Below are 17,112 nucleotides of genomic sequence, written 5' to 3' on the forward strand. Positions count from 1 at the left end.
GCAGCTAAGACCTGAGAAGAAATGTTTGCATTTGAACTTGAGCATCACCGCCCAGGTGGGAAGGCAGCTAACATGACGACATCTTTGGTCTCTGCCAGAAAGACCAGTTGAAGTTGCAGGAGAAAGAAATCCAGATTTGGAAGGTCAGTCTGCAGAAAGAGCAAGCCAGGTACAGCCAGCTCCAGGAGCAGCGGGACACCATGGTCGCCCAGCTGCACGGCCAGATCCGGCAGCTGCAGCACGACCGGGAGGAGTTCTACAACCAGAGCCAGGAGCTGCAGGTACGCGCTGTGCGGGCGTCCCCCTCGGGCACCCCCAGGTGCTCCCACCGAGGCGAGCCGCTTCCCTGACACCAGGCCCGGCGCAGGCCCACTGACTTAGGGAGAGGTCCCCGCTCCCTCGGTGTCTCCGCAGCCAGAGAAGTTCTGCTTCTCAGGTGGATCTAAACAACTTGGCGCTGCTTGTCCTGACAGCCTAGTAGCTGTTTAAAGTAACCTACATAAATTTAAGAAAGCTTTAGTTCCCTTTTCAGTGGCACAGCCGCTTGCCAGTGTTGTGTGCGCCCTGGAACACCGCAGGTGCAGGCCCTGGGTCCCTGGAAGGTCCCGTTTCCCACCGCTTTTTGATCTGGTTCATTGACCACCTGACTCGAAGCTTTGCCGAGAGAGGGCGACATCCCACGAAGGACCTCCCGCTGGTAGTGCACGTGATGACCAGCAGGTGTCGCTGTGTTTTCCTCAAAAATAAACCCTCCGGCCTGGTTCAGGGGCGTTTGCTATCCCGCTCCAGGCTCTTTGGTGCAGTTTGGAGCCTGGGGATCTGAAGCTTTGGTTAAACAAGCCAGGAACTCGCCACAGCTTATTTTTTTACAACTAAGACTTATTTCCTGATGGGCCACTGAGGGAGCAGGAGCCGGTTCCCGGGTGGGCGGCTGCTGGTGCTCTGAGCCTGGTCTCCCTGCGCAGACAAAGCTGGAGGACTGCAGGAACATGGTGGCGGAGCTGCGCCTGGAGCTGAAGAAGGCCAACAGCAAGGTGTGCCACACGGAGCTGCTGCTCAGCCAGGTGTCTCAGAAGGTGAGAGGGCGACGCTGGCCCCTCGCTGGCCGCCTCCACAGGGACAGTGCTGCTTGTGTGTCAGTGAGGGGTCCCCAGCAGGGGGCGCGCCTGTCCCTTCCTCCCAGGGGACAGCGCTCAGGTCTGGAGACATTCTGGTGTGACGGTGGAGGGGCCATGCTGGGAGCTGCTGAGCCTGTTAGTGTCCCGGAAGGCCCTCTCCGCACCTGTTTGAAGTTGGTTCGGAGCTTTGAGCTGTGAATCTCTCAGGTTCGCTGCGCTACTAGAAATCACTGAGTCAGGAGCGGCCAGTCTTCCCGGGACCGAGGCCCTGCTGCGGTCCTGCCCCCTTTCCCCGCGGCCCATGGTGGCCGCCTCGGTGTGGACGCTGGCACGTCTCCCTTTTCGCTGGCTCCGTTTAAAATGCGTTTTTGTCCGTTTCATCGCCCCTGGAGGCCCCTCTACACCAGCTGAGGGGTAGGAATTGCAACCCCGGAGCTGTGGACTCCGCCCTGGCGCTCAAGTGGAGAGCTGCTGCCCCCCAGTGGCCGCCTGCCAGTGTGCGCGGTGGGTCCTTCACTGCCTGTCCCTGTTTTTGGCCAGCTCTCCAACAGCGAGTCGGTGCAGCAGCAGATGGAGTTCCTCAACAGGCAGCTGCTGGTGCTCGGGGAGGTCAACGAGCTGTACTTGGAGCAGCTGCAGAACAAGCACTCGGACACCACTAAGGTGGGCGGCCCTCACTGGTCACCGAACGGTTTCCTGACTCGTTTCCCAAAATGGCGCTGTGGCCCTGGTGCCCATCCCCCTCTCCCCGGCCTGGCCAAGCAAGCACTTCTCGGCATCACACGAGCCTGCTCCCCCCCGGGCCGCTCTGAGGTTCAGTCAGGTGTCCGTGCAGCCGCTGGTGGAAGTGGCACCGAGGAGGGGTTCCCTTCTTCACCCAGGCCCCCGGAGGGAGGGGAGCGGGTCTGGCACGGGCGCTCCGGACCCAGAGCACGGACCACTGTGCCTGTCCTCCATGATGGAGTTTCAGCAGCTGGTGGCTCGCGCGGTGGCCAGGCCAGGGACAAGCCGGTCTTATGAATCAGTGGCTCTGCAGTGCGTTGGGACAGTTTCGTGCCGGTGTAGACAGCCGGGTGGTGTGAGTGAGCGAGCCGGGAGTGAGGGTCAGCACACACTCAGGTGTTTCCGTCACCCAAGCCCACCTCCACGCTCTGTGAGGGCTCAGACCCAGAGGCGTGGCTCATCCCGGGGCTGCCCCCGATCCCGCAGCCTGCAGCCCGCAGGCCAGGCTCCTCCAGAGGGAAGGCCGGTCACACGGGAGTTCATCCGGAACCCGGCTCCCACTTCCTGGGCGTTATAATCGCTTTGGTGAAAGAACCGGGAACCACAGGCTGAGAACCTCTGAGGAGTTGATTCAGGGCGCCTGCCAGGCCTGGGGTTCGAGCACCTGAGCGCCCTCAGTGCCCCGGCCTGACTCGGCCCCTCCCCCAGGAAGTGGAGGTGATGAAGGCTGCGTACCGGAAGGAGCTGGAGAAGCACCGGAGCTACGCGCTCCAGCAGAGCCAGAGGCTCGACACCTCCCAGAGGCGGGTGCTGGAGCTGGAAGCTCAGCTGGCCAAGAAGGACCACCTCCTGGTGGAGCAGAAGAAGTACCTGGAGGACGTGAAGCTCCAGGCCAGGTAACGCGCGGGAGGGGCTTGCGGGGCGCGGGGGCGGCGGGGGTCCCACTCGCCGCCCTGTCTTCCAGGGGCCAGCTGCAGGCCGCCGAGAGCCGGTACGAGGCTCAGAAGCGCATCACCCAGGTGTTTGAGCTGGAGGTCTTAGACCTGTACGGCAGGCTGGAGAAAGATGGCCTCCTGAGGAAACTTGAAGTTGAGAAAACAGAAGCGGCGGAAGCAGCGGAAGAAAGGTAGGAGCAGAGGGCTGTGCATTTCAGAGCCCCCCGCACCCCATCCTCAGGACACTTTGTGATCTCCCCGTGTCCCTTTTCCTGGGCCCCAGTCCCTGTTTGAGACGTGTCCGTGTACCGGGTTGTGATTAGGTGTCCTTGTGAGAACCTCCCTTGAGCCCATTACAAACGTGAGCCATCGGCAGAGTTTGGTGTCGGTGTGAGCCCCACCTCCGGACCCCGGCCCGCCGTCACCCATGCCGCTCCGCTCTGTCGCAGGCCGGACTGCTGCAACAACAGCTGCTCGGGTCCCGTGAGAGGGCACAGCGACGCGGTGTCGGGCCACAACGGGGAGACCAGGCCCCCCCGACCTGGCAGCACCCGGGGCGGCGGGGGCAGAGGCAGCGGGGGCAGCGGCAGCGGCAGCGGCAGTGGCAGCGGCAGCGGCAGCGGCAGCGGCAGCAGCAGCAGCCAGCTCTCCACGCCGGAGAAGCCCCCGGCCCAGCGGGCAGGCCCGTTCAGCAGCCGCTGGGAGACGGCCGTGGGCGAGCCCTCGGCCAGCATCCCCGCCACAGTGGGCTCCCTGCCGAGTTCCAAAAGCTTCCTGGGCATGAAGGCTCGAGAGCTGTTCCGGAACAAGAGCGAGAGCCAGTGCGACGAGGACGGCGTGACGGGCAGCGGCCTCTCTGAGACGCTCAAGCCGGGCGTGGACGCGGGCGTGGAGGCCAAGACCCCCCTGAGCCCTGACGGCCCGCGCCCCGCGCCCCCCAGCCCGGACAGTGTGGGGCAGCTGCGCATCATGGACTACAACGAGGCCCACCAGGAGCACAGCTAAGCTGGCCGGCCAATCAGTGTTAACAAAGCCTGAGGCTCGGCGGGGGTGGGTGTCCGAGGGCGCTGCTCCCGCCCCAGGGGCCGGCCCAGGGCGGAGTGGGTGGAGGCCTTGACAGCTGCCCGAGTGCAGAACGGTTTCCGGCTCTGGCGTGGAAATGCCTCTTCCCTCCCCCCCATTGACCTCGCAGCGTGTACTAACCGAGGGCCAGTTTGCATTCCTCACGCTTGGTTTTCTTCCTCCCCCCGAGGTTGTGCCCTTTGAACCAGTGCAATATGAGGCCAAACTCCTCTAACCACTCCTCCCTGCAGCCGGAGAGCTGGCTGCATGTTAGCCAGTGCAGGTGCGCCCTCGCCAGGAGGCAGCGTGTCAGCTGGCGTCTTTTGCTGGTTTGGTCTGAAGTTCAGCATCTAAGTCAGTGGGTTAAAGGAACAACGGTTCAGTCCCCTCCCGGCCTGGCGGCTCCGATAAGCTCCCTGGAGGGTCTGTGAACAAAGGTCTGTTGGGACCTCGGAGCTGGCGCTGCGGGGACCGGGCCTCCCCTTCGGGACGCTCCGTCCCCTTCCCCACTACCTCTTATTTATTTGGTGTTTGCTCGAAAGCTGGTACTGGTCTGACCACAGGCTGGTGAGGGGCACACCTGCTGTCTGCAGGCAGAAGGGGGTTGGGGAGGAGCCGCCTCGGGCAGGGCTGTGCTGGCCGAGCCGGGGTGGCTGTCCGTCCGTGTGTCCTGGGCGCCTGTCGGCTTCTCTGTGGCTGCAGCAGGACGGCTCTGATGGGCCCAGAGCTGCCTCTCAGCCCACGCGACCTGGCTTCTCAGGGTTCAGAGCTCCTCACTAACTAGGTTCCAGGCCACCAGAAAGGTAACAGCTCTTACACCAGTTCGGGGACCCCCGGCTGCCGCCCAGTGTGCTCGGGCAGCGGCCCCGGCCAGAGCGCTGGCTGGCAGAGTGGAACTCGGCAGATGCTCCTGAAATAAACGCCGGAAGCCTGAGAATTCTTGCCTGGTGTCCAGTGGGGAGTGGGGGGGTGGGGCCAAAGCCTGAGGGGGGCCGCTGGGGGAGGGGGGAGCGAGGACACACGGCTGTTTTCCTTGCTCCAAGTCGCAGATGGCCACAAGGAGGGAAAGGCACCTCCCCGGGGGTAGGGGGGGAGGGGGGTGTCTCCCGAACCTGGAGCTCCGCACAGGAGCCGGGGGTGGGGGGTCTCTGTCAGAGGGGGACAGATGCCCTGGCGTCCCTTCACCAGGGCCTGGGTGGCGAGAGGCCCGCATCCCATGCAGGGAGCTGACCTCGGGACCCGGTCTGCAGGCTTGACTGGCCCCGGCCTGGGAGAGGCGGTCAGCGGGCCCGGCACTGCCCGTTAGCTGCAGTGTCCGAGGAAGCTGGCCACCCAGGACACTCCAGTGCCGGGCTCAGCCTCAGGGGAGAGCAGAGCTGCAGGGCAGCTGGCCAGTCCCGAAACCCGTCCTGAATGCTTGTCCCGCCCACACTCGGAAGATGGGGAGAGCGGGTGATTTTGTCACTGCATGTCCCCCACTGGCCGGCAGGGAGGAAGCCCATGGGAGAAAGAGCAGTTCTAAAAATGGGCCACTGGTAAAAGTACAGGGAGGCGGGGGCAGCGAGGTGAAGGGGCTGAGGCCCGGGCAGAGGCTCCACGGAGATCTGTGCTGGCCCCTGGCATGCCCTCCCGCCCAGGGTCTGTCTGCCCAGCTCTGCAGCAGCCCTGACCCGAGGAGCTGATTCTGGGGCCCTGGGTTCTACTCCCCCTGAGGCTTCAGGCTGAGCCCTGGAGTCATGTGGAGCGACCCCGCCAAGGGCCAGGCTGTGGAGTGCAGTGGCCCCGGCCAGCAACTCTGTGGGGCCGGGAGGAGGCGGGCCTTGCACCTGGGGGCGAGCGGGGGAGGGGAAGACTGCCCGTACACCTGGTAGATTGGCCCTGGCCTTCCTGTCTTCCTGGGGACGAGCTGGGGCAGGACCGGGGAAGCCCTGTCAGGCAGTGCCTCCGCCGCTGCCCCTGGAAAGGCTGCTCTGAGTTTTGAGGGGGCAGCAGCGCCCCTGAGAGGAAGACTCGGGCAGCTTTTCATTTTGTCCGGCGAGCACAGTGTCCTTGCCCGAGGGGGGTCTGGAACACAGGGCGGCACCGGCCGGCCCCTGCGTCTTGGCCGCCTGCTCTGTCCGGGGGCCGCTCGGCAAGCGGTTTCGCTGGCGAGGCCTCTGCCCTGTGTGCTGGGTCTCGGGATAAAGGCGTTTCCTTTAGGGACAAACCAGGAGGCACGTGGGGAGGAACACTTTTATTCTTGCCGCAGCCCCGAGGAACAAGAGCACGGACGCTAGGTCGCCCCCTGCAGAGGAAAGGCCGCCGTCAGGGAGGCCTCGGTGAGGACCAGGCGCCCGTCCCGCGCCCGGGCAGGGGAGGTGGCTCGTCCGAGGCCGGCGCCCAGAGTGCCCCACAGCAGCCTGGGAGGTGGGACAGCCGCGGCTCCGCCGGCGAACAGCTCAGCTCGGCCGGCTGGCCGGAGAGCTGGACCTGCAGCCGGGGGCTGGCCGAGGGGGTGCGGGCAGCCAGAACCCTGGCTGTTTGCCAGCCTCCCTGGGACCCCGTCCCCCCCCACCAAATAGGGCTCCTCTTCACGGGCCCGGAGCCTGCCCTCCAAGGCGAGGGAAAGTTAGAAGTGAAAGCGAGGGAGAGATCGAGGGTCTCAACAATACAGGTGTCCCCCCAAAGGTACACACACTTTGAATAGGTATTCATCCCAGTGGCTTAGATCTGGAAGGGAATAGACATCCATTGAGCAATCAGCTGGTAAGCGTGTGTGCAGCCCGTCCCCTGTGGCTCAGTGGTTGAGCGTCAACCTAGGAACCAGGAGGTTCAATTCTGGTCAAGGGCACAGGCCTGGGTTGCAGGTTCGATCCCCAGTGGTGGTGGGGGAGCGTGCAGGAGGCAGACAATGATTCTCTCTCACTGATGTTTCTCTCTCCCTCTCCCTTCTCTGAAGTCAATTTAAAAAATATATATTTTTAAAGTGTGTATACATTTTTAGGGGACACCCTATATATTGGGCAGCCCCCTTGGGGTTAATGAGTGTCAGAGACAGTGAGTGCCAGTGAAAATGGGGCGACCACTAGACACTGAGTTTAGTGACAGCACCCTCGGCGGGGCGGGGCGGGCGGGGCGAGGTCACTGGCTCTGGGTTACAGTTTCCCCCCAGGGGGTCTCCAGGGGGGTTTTGAGCACCCCTGGTCTGCCCCCCTGGGCTTGAGGCTGCCTTTTGTAAGTTGCCTGCAGGGCTGTTCTGTACCGTGGTCCCGGGTGCCTGTGGCCTCGGCAGAAGGCACGGGGGCCGCGGGGGGTCCCGGCGCCGGGGGCCCCGGCTCGGGGGGCCCCGGCTCGGGGGGCCCCGGCGTGGCGGGCCCACTCACATGCTGCAGCGCTTTGCGGGGCAGCTTCTCCGAGTGGGCGATCCATTCTTTCATCAGGTCCAGGATGATGGGGATGAGGCTGACCACGCCCCCGTAGTGGTTCCTGGCCTCGTCACAGCTCAGGTGGTTCACCACGTCGTGGGGGTACCTGCTGGGCAAGGGGGCCGTGAGCCCCGCTGGGGGACTCCCCGCCCTGCGGCAGGCGACTGCCTGCCGCGGGGAGGGCGTTTGAGCCTGACCTCCCTCCGCACCGCCGGGGGCGGGGGGGAGGGGGGGGTCCTGTGCACGCACTGCGCGGGTGCCCTGTTCGGATGCTGTGGGTCAGCCATTGGGGACCCCGAGCCCCAGGTGGTCCTGGTGGGAAGGAGTTGGCAGGATCTGGAGGGGCTGTGGAACCTGCTCCAACAGCTGCAAACCACACTGTGTCCCTGACCCTCCTCCCGAGCCTCTCAGCAGCTCCCTGAGGACCTGGGACTCTGGGCGGCGGGTCCCGGGGCTCGGAGTTCCCACCGGCTTCACCACGTCAGACGCAGCTGCCTCCCCGCAGAGGCCCTGCTCCCCGTTCCTCCCTGTCCTTCCCAGTCCCTCCCCGGCCCACAGGAGCACACCCAGGCTCGGGACCAGGACCGGAGGGACCTACTTTGCTCTCAGGCTGCTCAGGTCGTTGCTTTGGCTCACTAAAGTCTTGCATTTGTCCAGGAAGTTGTTGGTGATCGGGGTGCCTGCGTGCAGGGTCTCGAAGCGCTGGCAGAGCCTGCTCAGCTCTGTGCAGATGTCCAGGAACATGAGCAGGATGCGGTGGTCCGTGGAGTTGGTGCAGTAGTGCTCCATGTAGCTCTGCACCTGTGGGCAGCACCGTGAGCCAGGGGCGGGCCGGAGCTGGCAGCTGCAGGGCAGTGAGGGCTGCAGGGGCCCAGGTGGCAGGGCAGTGAGGGCGGCAGGGGCCGGGCTGCAGGGCAGTGAGGGCGGCAGGGGCCGGGCTGCAGGGCAGGACGGTGAGCCAGCTGCAGGCAGGAGCCTGGGTCCTGCTCTATGGGACAAGCGTCCAGCAGCCCCTCGGGCCCTCCGGCTCCCAGGGCCACAGGGAGAGGCAGCTTGTGGCATCTGAAAGGCAGACACCACCCAGCTGGCTGCCTGCAGGGCCCAGGTGCGGGGGCAGCACGCTGAGCAGCCCAGGTGCTTCCTGCTCTCACCCACACCTGGAGCTTCACGTCCTCACTGATCAGCGAGCGGTGGCGGCTGGGAGCGCTGAGCCCGGCCTCCCCAGGCCCCTGACCTAAGCCGGAGCCCGAAGCCGAGGGCTGGTCCCGGCTGTTCATGCCACAGCCCGCCTCTGGCCCCCGACTGACACCCTTCGCGTCTGTCCCGTGTCTGTCCCGTGTCCGAGGCAGCGGAGCTGAGGTGACCCGCCGCGGGGAAAGCTGGCCCCCTCCCCACGGACAGCCCCGGCGGAGGCCCCCTGCAGCCCGAACCCAGACTGCGCAGACGCGGACCCCTCCCTCCAACGCCGGGGGGAACCGGCTCCGTCCAGGTGGGACTCCCTGCTCGGTTCCCCTCAAATGGCTTCCCCTCTCTCCACGGCCCCGTGGGCGGGGCACCCCACCGCCCAGCACCCACGAGTTCTCGGTCTGGACCCGGCTTCCTGTTGTTGCTCGAGGGTGTCTTCCCACCCGACCCCACGTCCTTCCCACGTGCCCAGGCTTTGGCGCCTCAGCCCAGGCTTTGGCACCTGCCCCAGAGAGGGGCTGGGGGAGTTGGTGGGTCATGGGCGAGCCTGGGCTGCGCTGTAAGCACAGAGCTCACTGGCCGCCCGCTGTGTGTGTGTACCCCGTGGAGGGCGGGCTGGGGGTGGGGAGCCCACACGTCAGGTGGAGGGTCCGATTGTGGGGCCACTTAGACCAAAAGCCTCCGCTGAGCCCCAGCCCAGGTGAGTCTCCCGTGCTCCTCTGGGGACAGAAGTCCGCCCGGTGCCGGATGGCGGGCCTTGGAGGGCGGGCTGGCAGGACGTGGGTCAGGCCGTGGGCCGGAGGCACCCAGGCCAGGCTGAGCATTGCGGGTGTGTCTAGTACAGGGGCCGGCAAACACAGCTCGTGAACCACATGCGGCTCTTTGGCCCCTTGAGCCACTTCTGACGTCACTTCTTCAAAACAGACTCGCCCAGGCAAAAAACCGACTTCTGCGCATGAGCCATGAATGCACTGTATTTTGTGGAAGAGCCACACTCAAGGGGCCAAAGAGCCGCATGTGGCTCACGTGCCGCAGTTTGCCGACCACGGGTCTAAGCCAGGGGTGGGAACCTTGTCCCTGCCAAGCGCCCTGTGGAGTTTATCACATCATTCACAGGTGATGCAAAACCATCAGCTTCAAAACGAGCTGCTCTACCTGGCTAGACAGTTCCTGAACTCACCCCGAAGGCCTTGCATGTCAGGGCAAAGGGCTTCTCGGGCCTCCTCCGCCAGTTCCCACCCCTCCACCCCGGTCTAGGTCGTGTTCATTTTCCGAAGCCTTTTCCCGTTAAAGAACCGGGAGAAATATTTACAAAAATTAGGGGAAACTGTTTTAAGGGGTGCTGCCGATAGGGGGAGCTGTTCTCCATGGGAGAGGGGTGGATGGGATGAGGGTGTGGGTGTGTGTTCCTGACACAGAGGCTCCGCCACTGGGTGCGAGGCCCCGAGGCCCGCCAGTCCACACACACGGGAGACACGGGTTAATGGAAACGCCGTGCTCGGACCCAGTGGAGCCGGCAGCGGGCACCTCCGGGTCTGTCCCTCGGTACATCCGGGTCCCGGCCCTGGGTGTGTTCCGAGGGCCAGCTCATTCGTCCGCAGAAACGGAGGCCCAGAGAGGCGGTCACTGGCCCCGTCACCGAGGAGGCCTGGGGCAGAGGGGAGGAGGCCCCGTTGCTGAGCCTTGAGCCCACATTTGTACCCCCTTTGTTCCGGTCGCCCCAGCCCTGAGGCTGGCACGTGCTCCCCCTGGGCCTCAGAGCTTTTCATGGTTCCGGCAATCTCCGGCCTGGCAAGGCCCCGGTCCCGGCCCGCCCTGCCCGCGCCCGCCGGCCCGCCTGGGGGGGGGGGCACCTGCTCGATGCTGGCGATGGGCCGGATCTTGTCGTGGGCGTTCTCCCGGCAGTGCTCCAGCGCCCCCACGAAGGTGAACTGCTGCTGCTGGAACAGCTTGTACTTCTGCTCGATGCTCCGCAGCGCCTCCTTCGCCTCGTTCATGGTCATCCCGGCTCCTCCGCGGCCGGGGCCTGGGGGAAGAGCGAGCGCTGAGCACTCACGGGCCCCACATCCTGGGCAGGGGCTGCTGTCACCCCACTTTGCAGAGAAGGGAGTGAGCCCCTCCAGGAGAGCTGGGCCCGTGGATCGCACGAGTACACAGCCTTTGCCAGGACATGTGACTTCCTTCCTCCCTGAGGACGGCAATGCCTGTCCAGGCTGAGTGTCACACACACACACACACACACACAGACTCACCATGCACACAAACACACACACTCACTATGCACACAAACACACACTCACCATGCACACAAACATACACACACACTCACCATGCACACAAACACACACCTGTGTACACACAGCCTCCAGTGCCTCCCCGTGGTGTCAGCACAAGCTGGGATCAGGGTGTGTGCCCCGGCCTGTGAACTCTGCACCCATCGGCTCGGACCGAACTGTGTTAAAACATCTGCCATTTGCGGGGTTCTTTGCGGTGGGCCAGGCAGGGGCGGGGCCAGCCCTGGCGGACACTTCCCAGCTCTGGGCGGGGGGCAGGCCTGACCTCCCGGCTGGCCCCTGCCCTGCCTCCCCCTCCCCACCCCGATTGGGAGGGGAGGGCTCACTCGGGGAGCGGAGAGGCTGTGGTGGGCTCTGCCCTCCGGGCATCATTTTGCTGAGCACACGCGGCGTGGGCCAGGCCACGGGCTTGTGGGATGTCAGAGTTGGAAGGGGCCTCAGCAGATCAACACCCCTCACTTCCGGGGGGCCGGAGGGACACTGACACCCAGGATGTCACAGCAAACCTGCTCCACAGACCCTCCCCCCATCCCCCCAAGCTCCAGGCTGCCTGCGGGCCCAGCTGCATCCTCGAAGCTGCCACGGCAGCTGGGGTCCCAGCACACCTGGAGCCCCGGCCTGGACGCACCCCCGGTGAGCAGGGTCCGAGGCTGGGCCGGAGGCGGATCCCAGTGAGATGCTGCGGGGAAGGACGGGTCAGGAGGACACAGTCCAGGCCTCCGGGCAGGTCCCAGCAGAGAAGTGGGGGCAGGTTGGAGCTGGGGGTTGGGGGGCGTTTTTGCTGTGTGGCCCTCAGCACCTGAGCCCGGAGCAGGGCTGGGCCAGGGAGGCATCTCTGGGGCAAGAGGAGATGGCGTCCTGATGAAAGGAAACGCGGGCACAGACAGAGACGGCCTCCGTCCGGGAGGAGGGGCAGTGAACTAGAGAACCGGGAGGCTGGGAGGCGGCCAAGCCCTGGGCGGGAGCTGGACTGCAGCCAAGTGGCCGTCAAGGAGCGGCGGCAGAGGGGACCCTGACCACTGCGCCCCGGGAACCGGGCGGGCCCGCTGAGGGTGCTGGTATAAGGAATGCATGTCACGGCAGCGGCCAGTCTGCCCGGGCGCCATGGTGCCGGTGTTTGCCAACAGAGCCGAGTGGACCGCCCGCCCAGGGCCAGGCCACCTCCTCCCCCTCAGCACCGCCCCGTCTGAGGGGCACAGGTGGGGAGCCGATGGTGGGGGCCCCTGTGTGCTGACCGCCTGCCGCATCCCGCAAATACTGCACCCACACCTGGAGGCAGACCCCGGTTACTGTTGTGCCTCCCCTGGCCTCAGGCTCCCCAGGCCCGGCCTAGCGTGAGGGGGGCAGGAAGGATCGGGGAGTGGAGTGGTTTAGATCAGGGCGCAGCTAACGAGGAGGAGGAGGAGGAGGAGGAGAAGCCAGGGAGCGGAAGGGGGTGTCGGGACCCAGGGGCGTGTGCAGGTGCCGGGCCTTATCCTGATCTTCCCCGGGCCACAGGCTGCTTGGTGGGGCTCTAGAACCCTGGACATGCCCAACCTCAAGTCCTCCCCACGGCCCTGTGAGCAGGGCACTCCATGATGCTCCTGGCAGATGATGGAGCTGAGGTCACCCCAGAATCCCCCCCACCCCCCGCCTGACTATAACTTCTGGGCTCTTGACTTCGATGTCTCCTCCCCTCGGAGATGGCCCACAGAGACCAGCACGCCCGGCCTCAGGTGGCTGTGGGAGGGGGTGGGGGGACACCAGGGCCGGAAGTCTGCCTGAGCCCTCCAAGGGGTCACGCACTAGCTGGACCCCTGGGCCTTGCTTCCCCCCCCTCACTGTTCTCTGCTCCTCGCTCCAGGCGGTGGGGCCTGGCTCCCTGCCACGCCCCGGGGCGCCAGGCCGCAGGGATACAGCGCCGCCTCGGTGGTGGCCCCCAGAGCCCCCGAGAGGAAAGCTGGGGGTGCTTGATCCCGGCGGTGACACCGCCAGCAGGGCCGCGGGAAGCGCTGTGACAAGCTTCCGAAGTGATCGTCCCGGACGCGCCGCTGCCGCCAAATTAGCCGGGATGAAAGACCCCTCTGGTCCCGGAGCGGGAGGAAGTGATTACCCCGCAGGTTTCCGGCTGTAATTGATTTGTATTTTCCCAGGCTGCTGAGGAAGATTACGCCGAGGCAGGGAAAGCGCCTAGGGCCTCAAATAAATGAGGGAGCAGCCGTCTGAGATGTCCAGGAAGCAAGCCCAGGCTCCCCGCGCACACCGCAGGCTCGGTTCCCGCCACCTCCGCTCGGGGGCTGCCTTTCCTCCCCGGGGCCCTGCGGTCGGGTCTGACAAGCCCCCCCGAGGTCTGCAGGCTTTGAGGACGCCGTTCCGACGGGGAGGCAGGACGCAGCCCTTCCAGCTTCTCGGGGGCGGCCACTGGTGGCCGAGGCTTTGGCTAGGAGGCGGGACGCCGAGTTCCAGCCCTGACTCTGTCCTTGATGAACAAGTGACCTTGGCTGACGATGGCCCGTTCTGGGCCTCAGTTTACCCAGCTCCAATACGAGGGCATTGGGGTTGGAGGCTCTGCAAGGGGCTTTTGGGTTCGCATGCTCTGTGATCCGCGGAGGAGGACAGAGGCCTGGGAACTTGTCCCAAATCACACAGCCACGTCTGGGGAGTCAAATGGGAACTCGGACCGGTTCCTCAGGGTTGGTGCAAGGGTGAGGTGAGATCATGCTAACAGTAGCCCCTGCATGTGCCCTGACGATACCAGGTACTTACCTTCAGCTGTATGAGCTCCCGGGGTCCTTCCTGCACCCCCACTCCACAGGGAAGGCAGGCGAGGCCCAGGGCAGGCTCCCACAGTGGGAAGAGGGAGTGCACGCGGGATCTGAGCTCTGGGCAATCCGGGTGGACTGGCCTCACGCCCTCTCCACAATGGCACGCACCCCGGCTCAGCGCGGAGCTCAGAACCGCAGCGACACTGGGGCTCCCAACTCAGGGCTGCGCCCCATCCCGCCTGGTCCCATTCCCCGGGCTGGACGCGGCCCCCAGGGCCGCACCCTCCCCCTCGGGGCCCCCTGCACCTGCGCGCCCCTCCGGGTTCCGAACCTGGCGCGTTAGCCTGTGCTCGTCTACCGCGGCCTCACTCCGAACGCCCCGAAGCCGGAGTGCCTCCGTGGGTGCCTGGGCCCGGGAGAAGCCGGAGGCGTGGAGGTCGTGGGGTGTCGGTGGGGAGGTCGCGGTGCAGGGGCGGGGCCCGGCCAGATTGTTACCGCGGGTGCCATAGCAATGGGTCACGTGGCCTCCCGCCCCGCCTCCGGAGCGGGCGGCGGGGGCCCCGGGGCTCAGAATTTCCCCGGGAACCCTGGCCCTCCAGGCGGCCCTATGGGCTCTCTTCCCTCTTCAGACACCCGCCCCGACCTCGTCTCTCCATTTCACAGATGGGGAAACTGAGGCCAGAGAGCCCAGCGCCCGGGCCGGGAGCGCAGGATCCGCTTGGGCTCACAATGTGCAGCTGAGCGCGCGGAGCTCCAAGCTGGAGCCGGAGCAGGACCCCTTCTGCCCTCGGGGTGGGTCCGGGGCTCACACCGGGGGTCCGCCGGGCGCCCCTCTGGGCCTCGGAGGCCACGGCCGGGAGCGACCTGCGGGGCCCGCGGACCCGCGCGGAGGGGAGGGCGCGGCGCGGGAAGCACCGGCCCCGGAGCGCGGGGCCAGCCTGCGGCGCGCACCGATGACGTCGGCGGCGTCCCCAGCGACGGCGGTCGCCAGGGAGCGGCGCGCGGGTGACGTCAGGCGGCGGCTGCCTTAGCAACGGCGGTCGTTAGGGAGCGGCGGACGCGGCAGCATGGACGCGACCTCCGCCCCGCACCGCATCCCCCCGGAGATGCCGCAGTACGGGGAGACGCACCACATCTTCGAGATGATGCAGGTGACCCGGCTGCTACTCACCAGGCTTCCCGACCTGCGGTGTCTGACTCCTGTGCCGCCGTGACCCTGAGGGGTCCCGCGATCTGAAGACACCGCACCCCGCGGACCCAGGGGCAGGGAAGGGGCGGGGCAGCCTGACGGGGCTGGCTCCAGGCTCCCGCCAGCGGCTGGATGGCCGGGAACTGTCCCTTCCTTTGCTCGGCCCCCATCTCCCAAAGGCGAGGCTGACGGGTGGATTCCAGAGGGCCCTGCGGTGGTGGTTTCTGAGCTGGGGTGTCCGAGCTCACATTGGCATCCCATGCCCCTGCCCCTGCCCATGCCCCGAGATGGCCGCCTCCTGGGACAGCTGCGCTTCCCACCTGCCCTCCTCCTCAGTGCCAGGAGCTCCTGGCTGCCCCCAAGCTCCTCCTGGGTGCCCGCCTTGACGGGCCCCCTCCCCCTGTGACCTTAGTCCCCACGTGTGCTGCGGGTGACCCTCCTGCATCTCTGGAGATCCAGCCACAGACTCTGAGGGCCAAAGGGCCGCTGAGCCCGCGCCCAAAGCTTGTGTCTGCTCCGCTGCATCTGTGCCCCCGCGCGCCCCCCCCCCCCCCCCCCCCCCCGCACCACCGAGACGCCTGCGGGCAGGAAGGCAGAGCTCAGACAGCCCGAGTCTGTCTCTCCAGCAAGCCTGTGATTCCTGGGGAAAGTGTTAACTGATGGGGCGGGGGGGGGGGGGGGGGGGGGGGGAGGCCAGCTGTCCCCGGCTGTGTAGGTTCTTGGCAGCTAAAGCCTCGTCCCACCTGGAGGGGCTTTGGTGCAGCGATGGCCATGCCCCAGCCCACATGTGCTCGGGCACTGACTGACTGCCTGGCGCCGGGACAGGGTGAGGCCAGGACGGGACACATGGGGCCGCAGGAGCGAGTGGCCAGGAAGGCAGTGTGGCCAGGAAGGCAGGCTGCTGACCTGAGGGCCGAGGGAGCCTGTTCCGAGCTGAGGAGCAGCCCTGGCCTGGGCTGGCGGGCACGAGAGCAGAGCAGGGCAGGCAAAGCACAGGGACGAGGCAGGAGGCCCTGAGCCTGACCTAGCCAGGGGCGCAGCCCCGCCGATGCCCCCCCAGCAGCACCCACACAGCCCCTCCCCCGTGTCTGCTCACATGGACCCAAGCCGCTGCCATCAGGGCGGGGCTGGTCCCCAGGGGAAGGCGTATTGGTGGGTGCTGGGGTGAGATCAGGCCTCCTGGCCTTTATCCACGGCGACCAGGGTGCTGGGCCACCTGAGCTGGGGACTGGGGTGCCTCTGAGGTGCTAACTGCCTGGGCGTCTGCCCTGCACCCACAGAACTTGCTGGAGCAACTTCTGATCCACCAGCCCAAGGACCCCATGCTGTTCATGATCGAACACTTACAGCGAAACAACGACCACGGTGAGCGCTCAGGGCCTCTCCCTGCCCCTCCCCCGCCCCGCAGCCGTCCCGCTCTGTCCCGGGTCTGAAGAGGGGGCGGGTGGGCTTGGACAATTGGCTGCTGGGGAATTGAACACTCCCCTCATTTCTCCGGGAGCACAGCTAAAGGAAACACCTCGGGGTGGCCCACGGACCCAGTATCCATGCTCCCCCACGACCCAGCCGATGGCACCCACCGACTGTAAACTCCGGGATCACATGTCACGTGTGAATGGGCCATCTGGTCTACCTGGGCAGCAGCACTCATAGTCATTCTTTCCGTCATGGGCTCCTTGCCCAAGGGCAGGTCAGCTGGACCCACGGCCAGACCTGGGCCCCGAGGTTCAGAGAGCCCAGCGGCCTTTTCTGAGCCCTCTCCCCCCGCCCCCCGCGCTGGGCAGGACTGAGCACTGACATTGACTGTGAGCTCGGGGCCCAGGCGACGTGACGTGACGTGACCTGTGGGGCCGGGAGGACCCCTTCAGCTGCCCGCAGTGCCTCCCTGCCTCCCGCCGAGACGCTGCCTCGAGGCCTCGGGCTCCGTTCATGGGTGGGGGGGGGGGGGTTCGCCTGGGCCAGGGAGCCAGGTCCACCGCCTTCTGCCAGCCACGCGCAGCGTGGTGCCTGGAAGCCGGCTCCAGCCCTCTGCCTCCCGGGGGCTGGTGTGGAGGAGAAGGCTCTGCACTCGCCCAGCGAGTGAGCACGCCGGGGCTGGCAGTCCCTTCACCGCAGCGCCAGCAGCGCCGGTACGAAGCGGGCATTTAGCGTCGCCCTGGGCGAGCTGATGCCCAGATGGCGATGGCGGGGAGCGATGGCGGGGAGCGGGCGCTGCGGTGGAGGAGCCGGGTTTGTCGGGGAAAGCTGCGGTCAGACCGCCCCGAGGGCTTTCTGTGCATTTAAATCAGCTCCTCGTTAAGCCGGATCCTGTGCGAGCCTTGGGTTCCCTTTGAAGCCCTTGGAAGCGGTGGTTGCACTGGCAGCCGGGGAGTGGCTGTTTATAAATAATTAGGTTAGAAGCAGCCTAAGTGAATCAGGTAAATGTGTGGAGACCCGGGGTCGGGGCGGCCAGGGGGTT

At 66.1% G+C, this 17,112-nt stretch overlaps 3 protein-coding genes across 10 annotated transcripts in view; 2 read left to right on the forward strand and 1 right to left on the reverse strand.

Moving 5' to 3' along the window:
• TSC1 (TSC complex subunit 1) overlaps positions 1-4,775 on the forward strand; it is a 33,351-nt gene extending 28,576 nt beyond the window's left edge. For all 4 annotated transcript variants that reach the window (XM_084898646.1, XM_084898649.1, XM_084898648.1 and 1 more), the window contains exons 18-23: positions 99-281; positions 966-1,076; positions 1,659-1,781; positions 2,550-2,737; positions 2,806-2,967; positions 3,226-4,775. In XM_084898646.1, the coding sequence (XP_084754772.1) occupies positions 99-281; positions 966-1,076; positions 1,659-1,781; positions 2,550-2,737; positions 2,806-2,967; positions 3,226-3,781 (1,323 nt within the window). In that variant the 3' untranslated portion in view covers positions 3,782-4,775. The remainder of the gene's footprint in view (positions 1-98; positions 282-965; positions 1,077-1,658; positions 1,782-2,549; positions 2,738-2,805; positions 2,968-3,225) is intronic.
• A 1,212-nt stretch (positions 4,776-5,987) lies between these two features.
• SPACA9 (sperm acrosome associated 9) lies at positions 5,988-14,361 on the reverse strand. Of its 5 annotated transcripts, none has more exons than XM_084898671.1 (5): positions 13,797-14,361; positions 10,281-10,453; positions 7,841-8,043; positions 7,201-7,348; positions 5,988-6,122 (listed from the first exon to the last, which is right to left on the reverse strand). In XM_084898671.1, exons 2-5 carry the CDS (start codon positions 10,428-10,430, stop codon positions 6,111-6,113), a joined length of 513 nt encoding a protein of 170 aa, XP_084754797.1. In that variant the 5' UTR covers positions 10,431-10,453; positions 13,797-14,361; the 3' UTR covers positions 5,988-6,110. The 5 variants fall into 5 exon arrangements, with proteins under 5 accessions (XP_084754797.1, XP_084754796.1, XP_084754798.1 ...); XM_084898670.1 differs by having other exon boundaries at positions 7,201-7,351; XM_084898672.1 differs by having other exon boundaries at positions 13,772-14,361.
• A 142-nt stretch (positions 14,362-14,503) lies between these two features.
• AK8 (adenylate kinase 8) overlaps positions 14,504-17,112 on the forward strand; it is a 47,369-nt gene continuing 44,760 nt past the window's right edge. Inside the window, exons 1-2 of the mRNA XM_084898659.1 lie at positions 14,504-14,616; positions 15,935-16,019. Of these exons, the coding sequence (XP_084754785.1) occupies positions 14,533-14,616; positions 15,935-16,019 (169 nt within the window). The 5' untranslated portion in view covers positions 14,504-14,532. The remainder of the gene's footprint in view (positions 14,617-15,934; positions 16,020-17,112) is intronic.

Source organism: Pipistrellus hanaki (assembly GCF_964339955.1).
Source record: "Pipistrellus hanaki genome assembly, chromosome: 11".
Taxonomy (NCBI): Eukaryota; Metazoa; Chordata; class Mammalia; order Chiroptera; family Vespertilionidae; genus Pipistrellus; species Pipistrellus hanaki.